The sequence below is a fragment of the Microcaecilia unicolor genome, chromosome 3 (genome assembly GCF_901765095.1).
Source record: "Microcaecilia unicolor chromosome 3, aMicUni1.1, whole genome shotgun sequence".
Lineage (NCBI taxonomy): Eukaryota > Metazoa > Chordata > Amphibia > Gymnophiona > Siphonopidae > Microcaecilia > Microcaecilia unicolor.
This window is the reverse complement of record NC_044033.1, coordinates 235,247,386-235,260,224: the sequence shown is the minus strand read 5'-3', so window position 1 is coordinate 235,260,224 and position 12,839 is coordinate 235,247,386. Positions and strand designations below refer to the sequence as shown.

The following is a 12,839-nucleotide window of genomic DNA, read 5'->3' as shown; positions in this document are numbered from 1 at the left end:
AGAACAGAGGAAAAGTCCATAGACCATTATTAAAATGGACTTGAGGAAAATCCACTGCTTATTTCTAAGATAAGCAGCATAAAATGTAATGTACTTTTTTGGGATTGTGCCAGGTACTTGTGACTTGGATTGTTCACTGTTGGAAACAGGATGCTGGGATTGATGGACCTTCGATCTGTCCCAGTATGGCTTACTAGGAAAGAGGGCTCAAACTCCTTTTCTTGTGAATAATGTTGTTTGTTAAAATTAAGATAAGACTGAGAAGGCTGTAGAAGCACTTAGGTGGACAGAAAATTCAATAATTTTGTGGACTCCTAGGAATATTACAGTACCTCTTATTTGGCCCTTAGGTTCCTGCCAGGCTGACTGTCAATGAAAGGAATAATGCCAAAACTGGAAATACATTATTTATTATAGATATAAAAATAACAATATGGCAAAATACAAAGCAAGTTATAAAAATATACTTGTACACTATAAAATAATGATTATTACACACATACACACATTAGCAGTATCACATCCTTAGGACTCAAATCCACTCCCTGAATCTTCAAAAGGTGCCTTGCTGTAGTTGCAGTGTCACTACACAGACTGAGAGTGCATGTATTTCTCTACCTGGACAGCTGACTGGTCAAGAGCATATTGTAGGAGGATGCTCAAGAAACAATACAGAGAATCACTTGGATGTTGGAGTTACTAGGGCTTTTTATAAACTACTCAATGTCTCATCTACTTCCACTTTAGCAGTGGAGTTCATTGGAGCTATGATAGACCCAGTTCTTTGAGTTCAGCAGAGCCAGCAGGTCTCAGCTGAGCCGATGATTAGGTCACTAGGCTACATGATCTCTTCTGGGCATGTCACACCCACGTCATACTTGCACTTGAATGGCCATGGTCGCTTGCAGCCTTCTAAGAGTCTTCCTGCTGCATTCTGAATCAACTGGAGTAGATGCAGGCCCTTTCTAGTCAGACCATTGTATAGTGCATTGCAGTAATCCAGGCTTGATGTTATCATGGCATGTACAACTGGGATAAGGTTTACCTTCTCGATGTAAGGAGAGAGGCAGCGTAGCTGTCACAAATAGTAGAAGCAGCGCTTGAAGGTTGCTTGGATTTGGGGAATCACAGTAAGTGTTGAATCTAACTGTATTCCAAGGTTTCTGACTTGTGCTTTGAGGGGGAGATCATACTTCCCAAACAGGATTTTGATGTCAGGTATGCATCCGCTTGTGTTAGGAACCCAGAGAAGCTCAGTTTTGCTTGGGTTCAGGCAAAGTTTGTTGTGTTTAGCCCATTCTTGAATTGATGTTAGACAGGTAATCAGTTTATTCAAGGTTGTAGTTAAGTCGGGTTCAATGGGTATGAGTAGCTGCGCATCATCCGCATAGATGTAGAACTAAATGTCCATTCATCGAATCAGCTCAGCTAGTGGCTTGAGGTAGATATTGAACAGAATAGGTGACAGTATCGATCCTTATAGTACCCCGCAGGTCAGTGTCCATGGTGGTAATGAATTGCTGCCAAACATTATGGATTGTTGCCTGTCTGACAGGATCTGAACCAAGCAAGTACTGTTCCATTGACACCTGTTTCTGTCAGTCGTGCTAGCATGATATCATGATCCACAGTGTCAAAAGCTGCTGAGAAGTCAAGCATTACTAACATCGAGGCGAATCCCTTGTCTCGGTTTCTGTGAAGATCATCTAGTAGGGATATGAGGACCGTTTCTGTACCATAACCAGGTCTGAATCCAGATTGACATGGATCTAGCCAGTTTCTCTTTTCTAGCCAGTCATTAAGTTGAACACAGACTGTTTGTTCTATGAGTTTCCCTAGAAATGGAATGTTGTAACTTTCAAGTTTGTCCTGGTCAAAGTTGTTTTTCTTCAGCAGAGGGCGGACCACTGCCCTTTTTAATGCTGTTGGTAGCTGCCCATTAGAAAGAGAGGTGTTCACAATTTTTGTGGCACTTTCTACAAGGCCCATACTTGCCTGCTGCACTATCTTTGATGGACAGGGATTGAGGGAGCAGGTAGTTGGTCGAAGATCTCTTAGGATTTTGTCAAGGCTCTCCTCTTTAATTTGATTAAAAGTGTCCCATCTGTCTCTGTCGGGGGGGGGGGGGGGGGGTGAGTTTGTGCACTCCTGGTTGACTGGTTGGGGACTGGGTGGGATTGCCTGTAAATCCTGGTGGAGACTTTTAATTTTGTTGGCAAAGTATGCAACAAAATCACTGCAGTTCAGTTTAGACTGCTGCTTGGTTGAATTGGCAGCCTGTGCAATGCATTGAGAGAAATACTGTTTTTTGGTTGCTGTTAAGGCTAGGTGGTACTTTGCCATGCGCTTCCTACAGTTTAGTCTGTCTTCATCCAGGTGAGATTTGTGCCATCTCCTTTACAGTTTTCATCCTTCACGTTTCAGGATCTGAAGTTCTGGAGAAAACCAAGGTGAGCGTTTGTGAGTGGGGCATAAGACCTTTTCTAGTGGTGCTGTTTTCTCTAAGATCTTGGCTAAGTGTGTATTCCAGATGCCAACTTGTTCTGCCACTGTTGTTGTCTTTTCATCCACATGTGGATAGTCCAAGGCCTCTAGTAAATTCTCAGCGGTCAGCTTTTTTTTGTCTTTGATCTCCTTCCAAAATCTGGGAGGTGCAATTTGTTTCAGGTGGTCACTTAAGGAGAATTTAATTAGAAAATGGTGTGACCACGATGGGGGTGTTATTTCAATACTGTTAGCACAGAATTTTTTGAAATCCACCCCTTTGTAGAATACTAGGTCTATTATTTGTCCCTTTTCATGGGTTGCAGAATTGATCACCTGTGTAAATCCTAGTGTTGTCATCGTGTCCAAGAAGGCAGCTGTGGTGGTTTCTGGGGTTTCGATGTGTAGATTGAAGTCTCCCATGATCAGCAGCCTAGGGTAATTCAGGGTCATCCACATCAGCACGACAGTACCTAAACCTCAACTGCCCATGCTGCAAAGGTCTAAAATACAAATCAACTTACGCATCCAGTTTTTCCTACATCACCAAAAACCGTGCAAACCACGTATGACCACCTCCAATTCAGGAAAAAAACTAAAAACCCACCTGTTTCAAAAGGCTTACCCCCCTGTCCCAACATAAATGCGACGCTACAACACCACAGTTCATATTGATCACCAAACAATCTAATCCGTTCTTGTTTTCCTCTATGTGGTCCCACCACATGATCCTTTGTGTGATTCCTACCATATGAACCTTCCTACCACAACTTAACCATTATTTGTATTTGTTTTACTCCGGAGTCTATCAACACCTCTCCAGTACCATGTAAGCCACATTGAGCCTGCAAATAGGTGGGAAAATGTAGGGTACAAATGTAACAAATAAAAATTGTGGACTGTTTCTGCGCAGCCCTGAGACCCCCCTGCCTGAAGCGGGCTTCCCCCTGCAGGTAAACAAAGTAATATTTAACCGCAGGTTAAACTAATCATCCAAATAATCAACTGAGAATGGAATACAGCTTAATCAGTATGATCTGGTACAAGATAGGCTCAGTATCTCACAGGTTCTGGACTGGTCTGGTCTGGACATATGGCACCTTCCATCATTACACACAAAATTATATGTAGAAATAATTGGAAAATAAAGCATATAAATAATACAGTTTTAAAACACTAGGGGCCCTGTTTACTATCCAGCTTATTTTCGAAAGAGAAAGACGCCCATATTTCGAACCAAATCAGGAGATAGGCGTGTTTCTCCCATGGGTGCCCAAATCGGTATAATCGAAAGCCGATTTTGGGCGGCTTCAACTACAATCTGTCGAGGAAACGACCAAAGTTGACGGGGCGTGTCGAAGGCATGGTGAAGGCGGGACTGGGGCGTGGTTATCGGTCGAGGAGAGATGGGCGTCCTCGGCCAATAATCGAAAAAAGAAAGGCGCTTTTAGCACGAATTTGAGTCACTTTTTTTGGACCCTGTTTTTTCACGAACAAGTCCCCAAAAAGTGGCCAACTGCCCAGATGACCACCAGAGGGAATCGGGGATGACCTCCCCAGACTCCCCCAGTGGTCACTAACCCCCTGCCACCAAAAAGAACCCACTTGAAAAACCTTTTTGCCAGCCTCTATGCCAGCCTCAAATGCCGTACCCACCTACATGACAGCAGAATGTGTTGTATCCTGTGACAGCCTTTCCCTGGTTCTGATGTGGCTCTCGGGTGAGTGTGACACCTTTTCTGTTATGTGCACTGCAGAGTCACATCAGCAATGCATTGTGGTGGGTGTAGGGTAGTGGGCTCCATGACTCCACTAGCTTGTGTTAAATGCTCACGATGTTGGTAGGTGGTAGGCTCTACTCCCATGGTGCTTTTCCCCCTGCCTACTGGGTCAGAGTGTGCCCCATTTTGTTTCCGGTAGTCCATGAGGTAGTGGCCATTTTTGTAAGCCAGTTTTAGATCCCTTTCATGTGTTAGCCATGTTACAGAACCTAGTTCTTACCTTGAATGTTGCTGAAAGAGGGCATTGTACAGCATTCTGCCAGCTCTGACCTACTGCTAATCTCAGTACCAGGGAGACTCGTTGCCAGTTGGGGACAACCTCTGATCTGCAGTTAACTGTGAGTAAACATGCTTATTCCAATAAAGGACGTTTTCGGAGCGATTAGTCTTCAGGTGTCAACTGGTGTGCCAAGCTTATACAGCAGCAAAAAGTCCTAGAGGCCTGCGTGTATGCAGGGCCCTGGAGCACTTTTAGTGGGTATCGCAGTGCACTTCAGGCAGGCGGACCCAGGCCCATCCCCCTCCCACCTGTAACACTTGTGCTGGCAAATGGGAGCCCTCCAAAACCCACTGTAGGTGCCCCCTTCACCCCTAAAAGCTATGGTAGTGTTGTACATTTGTGGGTAGTGGGTTTTGGGGGAGGGGGTTGGGGGCTCTGCACCCGTGGTAAGGGAGCTATGCATGTGGGAGCAGTTTCTGAAGTCCACCGCACTGACCTCTAGGGTGCCCAGTTGGTGTCCTGGCATGTCAGGGGGGCCAGTGTACAACAAATCCTGGCCCCTCCCACGACCAAATGGCTTGGATTAGGACGTTTGTGAGCTGGGTGTTTTTAGTTTTCATTATTGCTAAAACAAACAAACGCCCAGCTCACAAACGACTAAATCCATGGCACATTTGGTCCATACAAACTGTATTTTTGAACCGAAAGATGGACGCCCATTTTTTTCGAAAATACGGTCTGGTCCGCCCCTTCACGTACCCGTTTTCAGAAATAGTCGCCCATGGAGATGGGCGTTCGCGTTCGATTATGCCCCTCTAAGTCACGCTAGAGGCGTGTTAGCTTTTTTAGCTCGCTAACTGTGTAGATGCCCACAATATTCCTATGTGCGTCTACACAGTATGTGCTAAAAACGCTAGCGTACCTTAGTAAACAGAGCCCTTAGCTGTTACTTTGAATGATACCCTTAATTTTCAGGCGCAGATCTCATCTGTAGTTAAGCGTTGTTTCTATAAATTGAAATTGATGCATTCCATTTGATATTTATTTCATCAGTTTGCGCTTCAGATATTAGTCCAAGCTTTAGTCATTAATAATTTAGGGCCCCTTTTACAAAGTGGCGGTAAGCCCAACGCAGGCTTACTGCTCGCTAAAAAGGAAGTACTGCCAGCTACCACAGCAGCTTGGCAATACTTCCCACCTCCAGTGCGCCGTAATATCTGGTGCTACAATAATATATTTATTTTTGTAGTGCCGGTGTGTACCTGGTCGTAATCGGGCAGTGCCGTCTGCTGCCCGGTTACCGCTGGGTAAGGGCTCCAACCAAAATGGCCTCAAGGCAAGTTCTTCACTTGCTGCACAGCCATTTCTTGAAAAAAAGAAAAACCAACATTTTACCCACTGTGGCAAATAGGGTCCTCGGCGTGCATTAAAAACATCCCCTTTTGCTGCATTTTGGTAAAAGGGACCTTAGATTACTGTAATTCATTTTATCAATATATCAACATTTCCAACAACTGACGTCTTCAACTAATTCAAAATGTGGCGATTAAACTTATCATGGAGTCAAAAAGTATGACCATGTTATGCCTTTACTCAAACAAGCACACCAGCTATCCCTGTCCCACTGCATTATGTATGAAATGCTGTCACTTGTTTATAAGATTCTACAGTCTGGCCATCCATTTTTTTGTCATGTTTATTGATTCCATATAGTCCTAGTTGGACACTTAGGTTGAGGCAACAACAATTACTTGCAGTTCCCTCATTTAGAATATCTAAATCCTCTTTAGTCTGTTTATCCTTTATTTTAGGGAAACATAGAAACATGAGACGGCAGTTAAGGGCCAAATGGCCAACCCAGTCTGCCCATCCTCAGTAACCACTAACTCCTCCTTTTCCTAATGGATCCCACATGCCTGTCTCAAGCTTTCTTAAATTCTGACACAGTCCTTTGTCTCCACAACCTCCACAGGGAGGCCATTCTGTGCATCCACCTCCTTTTCCATGAAAGAGTATTTTCTTAGATTCTTCCTAAACCTATTTCCTCTTAACTTCATCCTATGTCCTCTCATTCCAGAATTTTCCTTCATTTGAAAAAGGTTCACCTCCTGTACATTAATGCCATCTCTATCATTTCCCACACTCCCACTTTTCTTCCAGTGTATACATGTTGAGATTCATAAGCCTGGCCCTATATGCCTTATGACTGCGACAGCTTACCAATTTTGATTTGATTATTGAACATCTGTTAGTGAAACATCATCCCCCACTGGCAGGACTGTAGATGATGGACTCCTGCTCAGCTTAGATGGAACAGTGGGTACTAACTGCTCGGTTACTGCTGAGTTAGCGTGGGAGCCCTTACCATCACCTCAATGGGTGGCGGTAAGTAGTCACTTCCGAAATGGCCATGCAGCAAGTGGTTCAATTGTCGCCCAGCCATTTCCTTAAGAAAAGGGGAACCTGCCTTTACCTACTGCGGTAAAGGGGGGCCTCGACGCATGTCAAAAACACCTGCCAATGTCAGCGTGGGCCCCCTTTTGCCACAGTTTCATAAAAGGACCCCTTAGTGTGTATAAGAGCGACTGGACAACCTTGGACTGTGAGATAGTCACCTTCACTGATGAGAATGAGGTGTTCTCAACTGCTCTTGTCCTGAGTGTTCAGGGTCCTCTCTAACTGATTAGAAAGGACTGAGATGCCAAAGAGTTTGGAATGTATCCCTATGCCTAATAAAGTCTGTATTATTGCTTTTATACTGTGCATGTTGTGTTTTTGGTGCTTCAGAATCGTTATTAAGAGACCTGACACAATACCCAATGAATGTTAGCCCTCTGAAACAGGGATTTGGGCCCCCAGACAATAAGATTCATGGACTTTTAACCCAACTCTACCTTAAGGAATCACCCCTCCCAATATGTACATACACTTAGGTGTACTACTATTGATAATTTCTATAGCAGTACTAGATGGTGGCAGCGCTGTACATATTTTAAGCCTAGAGGGCTCACAATCTAAGCTTTTGTACCTGGGGCAATGGAGGGTTAAGTGACTTGCCCAAGGTCACAAGGAGTTGTAATGGGAATCAATCCCAGGTAGTCAGAGCTTGCTGCGCTAACCATTAGGCTGCTCTTCCACTCAAGCACAATTTTTCCCCTAAAGTATGGGAAAGGTTGGGCTTCAACCCAGAGTCTTCTGCTCTTTATGTATAGTCACAAGCAGCTGCTTTAGCCATGTGTACATCTTGGACAATTGTGAAAACCCCAATTTCTGCATGTAAAACCATGCTTTATTTGTGGAAAAGCCTTTGAAAATTCTATCTCATCACCTGATTCCTGTCCTTTACTGAATTTAAATGTCATATGTAAGCAAACTCCAGAGCCAGGGCCATTTTGTAAACTGCCAAGAGGATATCCACTTACTAGAGGGAATTATCAAAATTAAAGTGCAATAGCTGCTGAAATACCTCATTAACTGTTGTCACAGGTTACTTTTTATGTTAATAGCTAACAGAACTTCATAACTTGCCCCCAAGTGTTACTACTGTTTCCCATTGATTTGATGAACGGAGGAAGACCCTGAAAAGCTACTCACATGTATATGGTTAATCCAATAATAAAGTATCACCAACAAAATTGTTATTGACCACTATATTTACTTAAGTTTTATATTCAAATTGTGTATAACACCTTATTTTAACTATAAAAAATATGTGAAATTTAGGATGGCCTCTGTAAAATGGTTAAAACCCTTTTCTTTTGGAGTGCTGGAGGGATCAGGGCTGCAGAGATGGGATTTTTAGGGGCAGGAGTTGTTTGTGACCAGCCCTGCTGGCTGGCTGTAAGTGAAGTAGAGACAGAGAGCATTACTGGGTAATGGCAAGTTTTGCACATGCTCAGTGAGACTCTAATGTTTTGAGTAGGCCTGAAATCAGGGCCTGAACAGGGTTTTGGCAAGGATTAATTAATTAGATTCTTTTTGATGGTAAGGGCATTTGGGGGTCCTAGTTGGGTGCAAAAGGGGATCTGGCAAAAAAGAGTATTGTTTTTAAGTTGTCTTTAGAGAGATACGCGGTTTTGGGGGGCTGCACATCTTTGGGGGTGCATTTTGAAATTCCAATGGTTATATAGGATGGAGGGGGTGTAAGGGAAATTATTAGATGGTGATCAGAGAATTTTATAAGCTATTTTATGGGTTTTTGGGGGGGAAATGCGGTACGGTCGGTGGAATATGTATTTTTAAATTCTAAGGTTATCAGGGTACCGGGAGAGATGTGCTACACCTGCTTAGTGAGCTGCGGGAGGGATGTGACAAGATCGGATGTCAAAATATTTAGGAAAGGTTTCTTTTCAATTAAAGTCTATGGGTCTGATGTTTTAAAATGGAGCTGACACCAGGGAAATTCAGATTCCATATTCTCAGCTCAAACTGTAGCTTAAGTGCTGGAGAGGTTGATTGGCTCTGAAGGGACCGATGATGTCATCTGCTTCTGGTTACCTGAACTATGGCTTGGGGAAGCAGGTGGAAGGATAGGAGATAGAGAACTGACAGGGAGGTTTTTTTCTATGCTGAGAGAAAAAAAGTTTTCTTTCTGTAGAGTCAGCTGATAACTCAGAGGCAGTACTGGTAGGGGAAGGGACTTTTAAGCTTTAAGGGGACTCTCCAGTACTCCAAAAGAAAGGGGGGTTTAGCTGTATTGGGAAAAGCCAGGGTGAAATGTTTCTATCAATAAGTATTGGAATTCAGAGAGAGCACCTTGAAGGTGATGAGCTGGAAAATTCAAGCTACCAGCGAAGTTATTATTACAAAGGGAGGAATAAGTGTTAGAGCATAGCCCATGATTCTTGGACAGAGGGGTATGGCCAAGTGAAGAAACTGGACCTGAGTTTGGGGGTTAGCCAGCATTAGTTTCAGAACTCCTGTATCAGAGTCACAATAGTTGAGGTTTTCCTGTTCCTGTGCATCAACTGTAGCAAAGCGGATTCCTAGGAATTGCAGCAGTAATTCTGAGTGGCAGCTGCTGATTCCTCCAGAGTGGCGGTGTTTCCCTGTGGCAGCAGTGTTTTCTGGGATCCAGTCTCAAGCAGCAAGAGGTTACCGGATCAAAACGGGAAGGAGAGGATAAGTTATTTACCTTTATGAATTTTTGAATAATTTTCTAGAACTATTTTTTTTGTGTGCACACATAATTTTAACTTTGAACAGCTAAAACGGTAAACGTACCTGCTGTTGTTTCACCCTACCTGTGAAAGAAGATAAACAATTTTTTTTAAACCAAAGGAAAATTGCTTTTAAGGTTTAAAACAGGAGAAAAAAGTCCTGGACTGGTAAAATACTTATCAAATGATATGCTGAGGTTTGAGTTTTACTGGGTTCTGGTCTCCAAACATTTCTGAACTTAGTTTTCAGGAATCTTTGAGCTTGGGTCCATGAAATCCAGAAAACCCTAAGAAGGGAGTAAATTCCTTTGCTAGTGCACAAATTAATGCTTTATATTCTTGCATTACTTTCAGTATAAGCATTTAAAGGTAAAAGGTTTTTTTGTTTGAAAACAACAACTTAATTTTCCACACCGTGGAGAAGAATTGTTCTGTAAGGTTCTGAAGGTTGAAAAGTGTAAACAGGAATAGAAGTTACTTTGAGCCGTTCACATAATGCTTAAGTAAATGTAACCGTTAAACAAATGTGAGTTGCAGAATAAATGAAACATATTTGCTTGTTAAAGGTGGTGATATACATTTCTTTGCCAGCGTGAATGGGGTTCCTCACATTCTGAATTTATATCAACTCTGTTAATAAAAAATATTTTATTCTAGTACTTTTTTTTTGAGTTATTAGAAAAACAGTAGCGCTGGGTGAAAGTGGGCTCCGCTTCAGGGGAAAACATCTTACCCCGTGCCGTGACCAATAGCAGATTCTGTTATTGTAGCGAAGCGGGGCAGCGCTAACACCTAGGGGGCGCTACACTCGATCAATGATGCAGTTTCTGCCAAAAAAACCTCAAAAAACAGATCATTCACTTTGAACCTGCCCAACAAATGATAACAATAATAAATTAATCCAACATTTGCACAAATTTTAATCATTACAGGTTTTAGATAGGAATTTTCTGCTGTTCCTTTCAGGACTCAGCAGAATAATGTAGCACTTAGGGAGAAAGATACAGAACAGAAGTCCAGCACTGGAGGCCAAGATAGCGAATATCTCCACTGCCACCATGTATTTGCCCTTGGTGCTCAGGTACGTTGGAATGAAGGAGATCCAGACACTACAGAACACCAGCATGCTGAAGGTGATGTACTTGGCTTCATTGAAACTGTCAGGTAGATTTCTTGCTAGGAAAGCTATGATAAAGCTGATACCAGCTAAAAATCCTAGATATCCCAGAACACAGTAAAATGCAACTATTGACCCTTCATTACATTCAATTAGAATTGTTCCAGTTTCTGATTTCATATTAAGATATGGGAAGGGGGGAGCAGTGCACAACCAGATGACACAGAGAAGAGTCTGAAGAAGGGAACAGGAAAGGACTATACAGTTTGAGAACCTGGAACTCATCCATTTCCGGAACTTGTTCCCAGGTTTGATGGCATGGAAGGCCAAGACCACAGTAATAGTTTTTGCCAATACAGAGGAGAGTGAAATGGAAAAAGTGATCCCAAAGACAATCTGTCGTAGAATACAAGTAACCTTTTCAGGACGGCCAATGAATATCAAAGAACAGAGGAAGCAGAGCATGAGTGAAATTAGGAGAATGTAACTGAGGTCTCGGTTGTTGGCTTTCACTATGGGAGTGTCTTGATAGTAAATGAAGATTCTCAGAATAACAGCAGTGATGAGAAAGAAGAAAATTATGACAAAAGTCAATGTTATCCCCAAAGGCTCTTTATAGGACAGGAAGGTTGTTACTTTTGGGATGCAGGCATCTCTCTTCTGATTGGGCCATTGGTCCTCTGGGCATGTTATACAGGTATCCATATCTGAGAATGAAAAATATAGTCTTATCTCACAAATAGCATCTGTTGCAGGACATACATGAATCTCTATGTTATTTTATAGAACAGGCTTCTACTTGTCATCTTCTAGGCACCTAATTATGGGTGTCCTTTTATAAAAATTACCCCCAAAGGGCTAAACCCTTTTCAACCACACCTTATTATTGTATAATATTCTTGTGGCTGCATGGCATTATTCGAAATGATACAGAGAAGGGTGACTAAATGCTTAAGAGTATAGCTCGAATCTCATAAGAGGAAAGGCTAAAGAGGTTAGGGCTCTTCAGCTTGGAGAAGTAACTGCAGAGGGGAGGTATGACATAGGTCAGTAAAACCATGAGTGGAGAGGTACAGGTAAACAGAAAAAGCGAAGATACATACCTGTAGCAGGTATTCTCCGAGGACAGCAGGCTGATTGTTCTTGCATGTGGGTCGACGTCCGCGTCGGCCCGGGAACTGGCATTTTGCAAGCAAAAAATGAAAAAATCTTGCCAGAGTCTTCTGACGCGCATGCAGCGCACACCATGCATGCGCGGATCAGTTTCCCGCCCGTTGCCTGAGCATTCCAGCTTAGTTTAATCAAATAATAAACAAACAACAACTCCAAAGGGGAGGTGGGCGGGTTTGTAAGAACAATCAGCCTGCTGTCCTCAGGACATACCCACTACGGATATGTATCTTCGCTTTCTCCGAGGACAAGCAGGCTGCTTGTTCTCACATGTGGGGTATCCCTAGCAACCAGGCTCACTCAAAACAATGAACATTGATCAATTGGGCCTCACAACGGCAAGGACATATCATAGATTGACCTGAAACCAAAATCAACTAACTGAGAGTGCAGCCTGGAACAGAACAAAAATGGGCCTAGGGGGCTGGAGTTGGATTCCAAACCCCGAAAAGATTCTGCAGCACCGACTGCCCAAACCGACTGTCGTGTTGAGTATCCTGCTGGAGGCAGTAGTGAGATGTGAATGTGTGGACTGATGACCACGTTGCAGCCTTGCAAATCTCTTCAATGGAGGCTGACTTTAAGTGAGCCACTGACGCAGCCATGGCTCTAACATTGTGAGCCGTGACATGGCCCTCCAGAGTCAGCCTACCTTGGGCGTAAGTGAAGGATAGGCAATCTGCTAGCCAATTAGAGATCGTATGTTTTCCGATGGCGACTCCCCTCCTGTTGGGATCAAAAGAAACAAACAACTGGGCAGATTGTCTAAAGGGCTTTGTCCGCTCCACGTAAAAGGCCAATGCTCTCTTGCAGTCCAGGGTGTGCAAACTGCTTTCGCCAGGGCAGGTATGAGGAGGGGGAAAGAATGTTGGCAAGAAAATTGACTGGTTCAGATGGAAGTCCGACAC

General features: G+C 43.3%; 1 protein-coding gene across 1 annotated transcript in view; it reads right to left on the bottom strand.

Annotated features, from left to right (window-relative positions):
- Positions 1–10,563: 10,563 nt before the first annotated feature.
- LOC115464443 (vomeronasal type-2 receptor 26-like) overlaps positions 10,564–12,839 on the bottom strand; it is a 47,927-nt gene continuing 45,651 nt past the window's right edge. Inside the window, exon 6 of the mRNA XM_030194823.1 lies at positions 10,564–11,468. Coding sequence (XP_030050683.1) covers positions 10,564–11,468 — 905 coding nt within the window. The remainder of the gene's footprint in view (positions 11,469–12,839) is intronic.